The sequence below is a fragment of the Oncorhynchus nerka genome, linkage group LG10, assembly GCF_034236695.1.
Source record: "Oncorhynchus nerka isolate Pitt River linkage group LG10, Oner_Uvic_2.0, whole genome shotgun sequence".
In the NCBI taxonomy this organism is placed as follows: domain Eukaryota; kingdom Metazoa; phylum Chordata; class Actinopteri; order Salmoniformes; family Salmonidae; genus Oncorhynchus; species Oncorhynchus nerka.
In genome coordinates, this window is record NC_088405.1 from 59,357,529 (window position 1) to 59,367,666 (window position 10,138).

The following is a 10,138-nucleotide window of genomic DNA, read 5'->3' on the forward strand; positions in this document are numbered from 1 at the left end:
TGCAGAGATCTACAGCTGAGGTGGGAGACTCTGTCCATAGGACAACAATCAGTCGTATATTGCACAAATCTGGCCTTTATGGAAGAGTGGCAAGAAGAAAGCCATTTCTTAAAGATATCCATAAAAAGTGTCGTTTAAAGTTTGCCACAAGCCACCTGGGAGACACACCAAACATGTGGAAGAAGGTGCTCTGGTCAGATGAAACCAAAATTGAACTTTTTGGCAACAATGCAAAACGTTATGTTTGGCGCAAAAGCAACACAGCTCATCACCCTGAACACACCATCCCCACTGTCAAACATGGTGGTGGCAGCATCATGGTTTGGGCCTGCTTTTCTTCAGGAGGGACAGGGAAGATGGTTAAAATTGATGGGAAGATGGATGGAGCCAAATACAGGACCATTCTGGAAGAAAACCTGATGGAGTCTGCAAAAGACCTGAGACTGGGACGGAGATTTGTCTTCCAACAAGACAATGATCCAAAACATAAAGCAAAATCTACAATGGAATGGTTAAAAAATAAACATATCCAGGTGTTAGAATGGCCAAGTCAAAGTCCAAACCTGAATCCAATCGAGAATCTGTGGAAAGAACTGAAAACTGCTGTTCACAAATGCTCTCCATCCAACCTCACTGAGCTCGAGCTGTTTTGCAAGGAGGAATGGGAAAAAATGTCAGTCTCTCGATGTGCAAAACTGATAGAGACATACCCCAAGCGACTTACAGCTGTAATCGCAGCAAAAGGTGGCACTACAAAGTATTAACTTAAGGGGGCTGAATAATTTTGCACGCCCAATTGTTCAGTTTTTGATTTGTTCAAAAAGTTTGAAATATCCAATAAATGTCGTTCCACTTCATGATTTTGTCCCACTTGTTGTTGATTCTTCACAAAAAAATACAGTTTTATATCTTTATGTTTGAAGCCTGAAATGTGGCAAAAGGTCGCAAAGTTCAAGGGGGCCGAATACTTTCGCAAGGCACTGTACATTTGAAAATGATGATATCAAATGTTTGTAGAATTAAGAACGTTAGAACAGTTGGTTGATAGGCACCAATGCTGATTTAGAAAATCCGTTTTGGTGGCAACAACCTCAAAACTAGACGTGCAACTTGTTTCTGCTATCCAACATTTTCAATTGTTAAATCGGTAGAGCATGACACTTGTAATGCCAGGGTAGTAGGTTCCATTTCCGGGACCAGCCATACATAAAATGTACGCACGCATGACTGTATGTCGCTTTGGATAAAAGCATTTGCTAAATGGCATATAATTTTACAAAATGAGTTTCTACACCCAGCAATTTAACCAGTCTGTACTATGGATGGCACAGGAGCATCGATATCTTCCTATCAAATAGTTTTTTCTTATCAGTATTTGGTTAATTGCTTATTTTTGTGTATTATCGACATTCTATACTGAACAGAAAAAAACAGCATGCAACAATTTTACTGAGTTACAGTTCATAAGGAAATCAGTCAATTGAAATTAATAAATTAGGCCCTAATCTATGGATTTCATATGACTAAGCAGGGGCGCAGCCATGGGTGGGCCTGGGAGGACATAGACCCACCCACTGGGGAGCCAGGCCCACCCACTGGGGAGCCAGGCCCAGCCAATCAAAATTATTTATTTATTACAGACAGAAATACTCAGTATTTCATCATTGCATTTCATTGCAAAAATCGCTGAAGTTGGAGACTTTTATCTCCCTCACCAACTTCAAACATCAGCTATCTGAGCAGCTAACCGATAGCTGCAGCTGTACATAGTCTATTGGTAAATAGCCCACCCATTTTCACCTACCTCATCCCCATACTGTTTTATTTATTTACTTTTCTGCTCTTTTGCACACCAATATCTCTACCTGTACATGACCATCTAATCATTTATAACTCCAGTGTTAATCTGCAAAATTGTAATTATTCGCCTACCTCATGCCTTTTGCACACATTGTATATAGACTCCCCCTTTTTTTCCTACTGTGTTATTGACTTGTTAATTGTTTACTCCATGTGTAACTCTGTGTTGTCTGTTCACACTGCTATGCTTTATCTTGGCCAGGTCGCAGTTGCAAATGAGAACTTGTTCTCAACTAGCCTACCTGGTTAAATAAAGGTGAAATAAATAAAATAAAAGCAGGCCGGGTGGCTGGTCTCAGACGATCCTGCAGGTGAAGAAGCCGGATGTGGAGATCCTGGGCTGGCGGGGTTACACGTGGTCTGCGATTGTGAGGCCAGTTTAACGAACTGCCAAATTCTCTAAAACGACGTTGGAGGCGGCTTATGGTAGAGAAATTAACATTTCATTATCTGGCAACAGCTCTGGTGGACATTCCTGCAGTCAGCATGCCAATTGCACAGTCCCTCAAAACTTGAGATCTGTGGCATTGTGTTGTGTGACTAAACTGCACATTTTAGAGTGGCCTTCTATTGTCCCCAGCACAAGATGCACCTGTGTAATGATCATGCTGTTTAATCAGCTCCTTGATATGCCACACCTGTCAGGTGGATGGATTATCTTGGCAAAGGAGAAATGCTCACTAACAGGGATGTAAACAAATTTAGAGAAATACGCTTTTTGTGAATTTGGAACAGTTCTGGGATCTTTTATTTCAGCTCATGAAACTAACACTTTATATGCTGCGTTTGCATTTTTGTTCAGTGTATGTTTAGAATGCACTTAGGTACATATAGAACTGGTTTTATGAGTGAATTTCTCAGATATCTGGCATTGTGAGTGCGACTGGAAGTCCCAGTCCCTAAATATGACCAGCTTCCGCTTCCACAAGCAGCACTGGCCTGAACAGGAGAAACGCAGGCTGTTCCACAAGCAGCACTGGCCTGAACAGGAGAAACGCAGGCTGTTCCACAAGCAGCACTGGCCTGAACAGGAGAAACGCAGGCTGTTCCACAAGCAGCACTGGCCTGAACAGGAGAAACGCAGGCTGTTCCACAAGCAGCACTGGCCTGAACAGGAGAAACGCAGGCTGTTCCACAAGCAGCACTGGCCTGAACAGGAGAAACGCAGGCTGTTCCACAAGCAGCACTGGCCTGAACAGGAGAAACGCAGGCTGTTCCACAAGCAGCACTGGCCTGAACAGGAGAAAAGCAGGCTGTTCCACAAGCAGCACTGGCCTGAACAGGAGAAACGCAGGCTGTTGCACAAGCAGCACTGGCCTGAACAGGAGAAACGCAGGCTGTTCCACAAGCAACACTGGCCTGAACAGGAGAAACGCAGGCTGTTGCACAAGCAGCACTGGCCTGAACAGGAGAAACGCAGGCTGTTCCACAAGCACATGGCGGTGAGGTGCAAGGTTGAATTTTACAGTAAAGCGAGGAGGGAGTTCTATGATCAGCGTGTGACCTCAGGCAACAAGTTGCTGTTTTCTGATGAAGAGAGAAACTGGAAGCCATTCCAGGGGTGCTAGAGTTGGCCGCAGAGATGGGCTTCCTGTGAATCTCTGCCCCTCTGTTGAATTACTATTGATTTATTTTGGAGAAGTAGTATTAAGACAAGATTGGATGATATAAAATGAGATTGGTAGGCATAGTAGGTGTGATAAGGGTAGGTTAGTGTCTATTTTAATTAAAATAAATATTCAGTCAAAATAAATCATATTTGAAGTATAACAATAGTACTGGATTTTTTTGTGAGGCGTGTGTGTCTCTGTACCTTTGCTCTCGCCCTCGGCAGGGCCGTAGTAGCTGAAGAGACGTCCCAGTAGAGTGTCCTCAGAACCCCCAGGCTGCAGAGCCTCCTCCTCCATCAGCCACAACAGGCCCCGCGCCTCATCAGTCCTCAGCGTCCGCACCTGGCACACCCACAGGTCAGACTCGCTTCCAACCCCTCACCTCACTGAATAGATAACATCTACTGTACTCTTGACACATTTTCAGTCCTTCAGATGGTTGTAGAATCAACAGTCTCACCAAAATACACACAAACAGACTAACTGGGCATCCGTTTCCTTTTCAGCCTACACATACTGACTCACTTTAGCAAACACACCCAGCCAGCCAGCCAGCCCACTCCTACTCAAACTCCAAGGCCTGAAGCGAAGTCAGCTCTGATCATCTAACCATCTACTTTGTGTGAATCATTCCGTAAGCCTGAGGAAATTTCATCAGCATTTGTTGTAAGGCTTTCACCTGGAATACCACAACAACTCCCAACTCTCCGGACTATTTCCACAACAAACACTGACACAAAATAGTGCAAAGGAGTCAGTTTACCATATTTAGCACCAAAATACCCCGCTGACAATACAGTGAAACACTGCTTTCAGGTTCATGCTTTTTATTAAATAACAACCACAAAAAAATACAACAGTTTTTTTTCATAAAGCAATTGGAGTCTGGTTTTTTTAAGGTCCAGACAGCAGAGAGGGACAGGCCATTAGCCATGACTCTTGTTAGGCCTAATATCCGAGTAATAGCTCAGAGAGCACTGGAGCGTTCAGGAAGCCTGCTCTAAACAGGCCACTTCAGAAATTACCACTAGAATGCTGGCCGCAATTGAGTTTTTGGTATAATTGAACTCTAACCCCTTTTTCTCTTCAAATGGCTCTTTCTGAATTCAAGAATATACAGTGTATACCCACCTACTGGTAGAATCTGAAGAAAATGCTTTTTATCAGTGTTAGCACATTGTTATTATCAATAGAGAATGATAACTACTGTAGTAGTGTTGAGTGCAATGGCCTTTTAGACCTAGAAAAAGCTCAGCAAAGCCATATAAAAGCTCTCTGTTAGACATACAAGTACACAGTAAAACCTGTTCCTGGGCCTCGCTAAAAGCCTTCACAGCAAGCAAACAGACCCCAGTGAACCCATGGGTACTGAGTCTTTTATGTCAGGGGACAACATTTGAAGTGTCAGTGTAAATCCAACTGTCAGCTTTCATCCTAGTGTCTCGACATCAACAGAGAGTGATCTCTAAGAGCGTGGGCTGTGCTGTCCCATTCTTTTGTTTTTGTCAGCCTTCAAAGGCTTTGGCCTTCTGCAGCCATCTGCTATACCCTGGTTCAGTGCTTTTGATGACAGCTCCAGCAGGGCCAGGACCCCTTAAAAGGTAGAGCACTCAAACCAACCTATTACACCGCCGACCATGACACTCTCAACACCTTGTCATTTTTGGTTTCCATGGCACACACACTGGAGGAGAAGCAAAACACAGATTTTGTTTTCTTCCACCCGAGTGGGTTTTCTAGTCTTTGTTTACTGGATGAAATGTCTGCCTTTTCCTTCAACCCTCTCCCTGTTGATTCCTCTACAGAAGCATTCGTATATTATGCTCACTGAAAATGTTTACAATAAACAGAAAACTCTCAAATCTGCAAAAATGCATACAACTGACTCATTGTAAGTCCCAAAGGACGTATGTAATTATATGTGCATAGCAGTGCACGGTACAAACGGTGTGGGCAGCGAGATAGGCAGGGTGTCAGGACTACAAAACAAAGTGGCAAGAGCTTCAGAAGAGAGTTTAGATAATGATGCTCTGGAATGTGCCATTACTAAAGAGAAATCGCACACAAAGGTGGAGACAGAGAGTACTGCTGTACAGCGTGACACTGCCATGGCCGTAAACTCTGTAACCAGGTAAACTCGTGTGAATATAGGTATTAAAAGGAGTGTCCTTACCAGTGCTTGACTTGACGCTTGGTCTACTGCAGCTACAGACAGAGAGGTGCTAGGTTCCATGTCATCTAATGGAAGCTCTATGTTCTCCTAGAGGGGTGATGAGGGGGGGGGGGGGGGGGGGTTAGTAACCAATGACAACGACATAAGTCTGAAGACAGGGCGCCAAGTTTGAAGTTTTCTACTATAGGGATTAGTTCATCATCACCTACAGTATAGACATAATAACATAATAAATAGTAATACAATGTTGGAAACTGCTCATAAATTGCTGTTAAATGGCTACAGGCTATGAAAGTGAAAGCATTGTGTTTTTACAATGGGAGTGATTAGACATACATTGGTTAGGACAGAGTGTTGGCAGGGATATTTCCGCCCTATTATGATGGGTGTATAGTCTAGTATCCTGCTATGAGAAGAGAGGGAGTTAGAGAGTGGGGAGTTATTCATCCTCGTCGAGCGAGCAGCTCCACTGCTGTGCAGCTCAGCCCAGTTCACACAGCCAGTGATGAGTGACCTCGCTTTGGGCTCGGCAGGGGAGGAGAAATGGCAATCATATGGCCATTATATAGGCTCACTGTGTGACACTATTAATGAGAGGGAGGAAACCATGAGCTCTATGTAGCTCTAACTTGCCATGGCTTACAGGCAGGAATAGTGCAGATTTTCTGTCCTGAGGTATGGATTCTATGGGAGTATGTATATTTGAATCCTTAAAGCAGGGTTCCACAACTGGCGGCCCGCGGTTCGGATTTGCCCCCCCAAGTTCTCTGAGAAAAAAAAAACTCTAATATTTGTTTTATTGCTGGACATAAAGGACTGGAAAAACACTAGCAAATCAACTCCAAATAATTAACTTATTTGAAAATACATGTTCCAAAGTATTCCCACGCATAATAGAGAGATATACAGTACAAACATAAGCAAGGTTTGAAATGATTACGTTTGAATCAAACACTAAATCTGTTTGGGCTACTTGTAGTCAATTTGCAGTATACACATGTTTTGTAATTATGCTCCGCCCCCTGACCATCCACTCAAGAGAGAATTGCCCCGCATCTTAATCTAGTTGAAGATCCCTGCCTTTAAGTTTGAATCAGCAGCTGCTACATCAGGGTTTCCTAAACTCGGTCCTGGAGACCCCAAGGGGAACACGTTTTGTTTTTTCACCTAACACTACACAGCTGATTCCTATAAATCAACTAATCGTCAAGCTTTCATTATTTGAATCAGTTGTGTCAGGCTAGGCCAATAACCAAAACGTGCACCCCTTAGGGTCCCCAGGAGTTCAATTTTTTCTTACTTATTTATTTATGATATGCACCCAATGATTTATGTAGCACATAACTTATAAATACCTCATGAGCTTAGTTCAACTGTTGTACCCCATCAGAACCCAAAATATAAGCTTGTTATACTCCAAGGTTTGTAAATGTAAAGAAACACTATATAGCCTCAAAACATGGTTAAAACATCATGAATGGTCTGTCCTTGCATCCATAGCTCTGTCTATGAATTTGAGAGTGGTTACATTTCTCCAGTCCCATCCCTCAGCTTTTTACCCAAACAGGGGCGGGGAAAATGCTTTGTTATTGTTTTAACTGCTGATTGACGCTTTAAAGTGTGTGTGTGTTAGTGTATGTGTTTTAGTGTGTGTGTATGTTAGTGTCTGTATGTTAGGGTGTGCGTCAGTGTATGTGTTTTAGTGTGTGTGTATGTATGTTAGTGCATGTGTTTTAGTGTGTGTGTATGTATGTTAGTGCATGTGTTTTAGTGTGTGTATATGTATGTGTTAGTGTGTGTGTGTGTGTGTGTGTGTGTGTGTGTGTGTGTGTGTGTGTGTGTGTGTGTGTGTGTGCATTAATGTTTTTGTGCATTAGTGTGTGTGCGTGTGTTAGTGGATGTGTGATGCATATTAATATACCTCTTTGTATCTCTCTAGCTCCTGTACAAAGGTGCGCTGATAGAACAGTGTCTGCAGGCGCTCCTGGGTGTAGTTATGGCAGAGCTCTTCAAAGGTGGCTCCTCGCTCCCGCTTGGCCAGGCGAGGGTTCTGAAAGCCCGGGGTGTCCACGATGAGCAGGGAGCACAGAGAGTGCTGGCTGGACTTTAGAGCCCTGACACACACACACACACAGGAAGACAACCAACAACAAAATAATTCAGCAAGACAACAAGTACAAGGCAGCAGACTCTAAACAGAGAGGCCAGCTGTAGTGGTGTCCGTGCGTCATCTCCCTCCATCTCTGGTAAAGTAGTGACTAACCTGTTGATGAGGGAGACGAGGAGGGTGAAGAGCTCCGAGTACAGCCCAGATGCCATGGCTTCTAAACACTCCATGGCTGTGGTCTTGGAACCTGGTGATAGAACAGGTGAGAAGAGAAACAAATTTACAGCAATATGCCTGTCATCAGATCAGACCGCATACATCACAGCAGAGGCACGGAATACTCTGCTCACTCCAGTAAGTGTTTGATTTGAAAATGGGAGAACTGCAGGGAACCAGCTAAGCCTAGTGCTATTGCCCTTCAATCTCAGAGATGGTGTGAGAGGAAGACAGGTGAATCACAACCATGTCTTATATGTGACAACGTGGGAGGGAGGGCAAGGTGGGAAGGAGGGCAAGGTAAAATAAAGGCTAACTGTCCATTTTTACTGTGATACGGTTCTGCCTATATGTCCTTCGAACTGTGCACGTCAACCTCTGATAAAACTCCCAGAGGTACTGTACATGTTGAAAAAAATCAATGGAATGCAATTATCATTTCAAGGGCAATGCATGGAGGACTTCTAAAATTGTCCTGATATATTTTTGTTATACCTACCTATCAATAACCACTCTGTTTCTGTGGTAGTCATTACTAAGATAAGCTTTAACGTTCAGAGACGTGTGTCATCTCCTCTAGGTGATGAGCTGGTGTGCGTGCATAGTCCCAGGTGTACCTGAAGCTTCTCCTGCTGCATCGTCTGTCCCCTGGCGTATAGAGCTGGCTCTGGGCAGGGTGCCTTTGGCCTGGTGCTTGAAGATCGAGGAGGAGAGCTCTTCCAGGGTGCAGCCCAGCAGGTAGGCAGCCTTCTGCGCCCACTCGTGACGTGCAAACTGCTTCCTACCGGCTGAGACGCACAAAAGTAGCACCATTATCCCCTCTGCCAACAACCATACAGCTTCTATCCACGACAGGAGACTACAGTTACTGGAATAGGAGGTGTATGTATGGGTTTGATCGACCGTGCCCCAGGCTAACACCGCTGCGATGGTATAAAAGTATATAATCCCCTCATCAGGACAGTGAAATGTAGCCTACAAAGGACATGCACGGTACTGGGCCTCCAAATGGTAAAAACCCAACATTTTCTCATTTGTCCACAGTCCCATTAGCTAAAAGCCTTTTTGCTGCTACTTTTTCAAATGTTATTTTTCTCACAGCTACAAGTCCTTCATCCACAGTACATGATTACAGGGACTATCATTCCAAAGTACAATGACTTTGCATTAACACGAGCCTCGGTCTGCAAACCAAGATTGACTTTAAATCTGGTGGATGGGTGATGTGAGTGGATAGGAGTGGCTTTTCATTGAGGAACCCTCCTCAGACACTTAAAGAGGGTGACTGACTAGGGAACATAGAACAGTTGGGCTTCTGACTGAGGCGTGCTGTAATCTCCCTGTTTCATTGGCCTATGAGAGCGGCACATGCCGCTGCCCTGTGACAAACAAGAGAGTTGTGAAGACGATCAAAGTGAAACACTGAGAACTTCATTAAAATGCTAATGACGCCATGTCTGCTCACAGTGATAAAAGCACAGAGGCAGGACATAACAATATGGAGAGGGGTGTGTTTACCTTTCTCTTCGTCTGCGATGCAAGGAGAGCGGCATGCAACATGCAAGTAAGAACAGGTAGTTAAAACAGTTAGTACAGAAGTCCTGTATACAGTGGATGAGCAGACAAACTGTGATCTGATAAGTTGATCTGATAAGCCTTCTCTCACACAAACACAAAACATACGCGCACGGCACTGACACACAAACAGCAGCAAGATCACATCGAGGTGCGGGTGGGGGGGGAGAACGAGCATGCAGGTTCTGACTAACACGCGGGCATTCAGGAGCTTTATCGAAAAACCTCTCCTGAGAGTTGAGGAATGAAACAGCCCACACTTGTCAGCACACCCAATCAACCTCCCATTCATTGTCAGATCTACTGGAAGGAGGTGCATAAAGTCATGCAATTCTTTAGTGTAGCGACACTGCAACTCACGAATAAAGGTCTAGAGTGCCCTCTGGTGTTACCTAGTCAAACTGCACTGCTTATCATTCGGATGTGTTTCTGCAAACCTGCAAGGAACTCACCCGTTTCTAAACTCTCTATAATACTACTAAGATGTTTTAATATTACAAGAGGGCAACAAGTGGTAACTGATTTCCACCAAGTGGCAAACAACTAATTTTTGTGTCAATTATCTGACAGATTGTAACCCAACAAAATGTGTATATT

General features: G+C 44.0%; 1 protein-coding gene across 4 annotated transcripts in view; it reads right to left on the bottom strand.

Annotated features, from left to right (window-relative positions):
* The window catches only part of LOC115135717 (unconventional myosin-XVIIIa-like), a 118,837-nt gene that overhangs the window by 51,020 nt on the left and 57,679 nt on the right, over positions 1-10,138 (bottom strand). For all 4 annotated transcript variants that reach the window (XM_065023624.1, XM_029670725.2, XM_065023623.1 and 1 more), the window contains 5 exons: positions 8,584-8,754; positions 7,907-7,997; positions 7,565-7,757; positions 5,644-5,730; positions 3,674-3,812 (listed from right to left, as the gene is read on the bottom strand). In XM_065023624.1, coding sequence (XP_064879696.1) covers positions 3,674-3,812; positions 5,644-5,730; positions 7,565-7,757; positions 7,907-7,997; positions 8,584-8,754 — 681 coding nt within the window. The remainder of the gene's footprint in view (positions 1-3,673; positions 3,813-5,643; positions 5,731-7,564; positions 7,758-7,906; positions 7,998-8,583; positions 8,755-10,138) is intronic.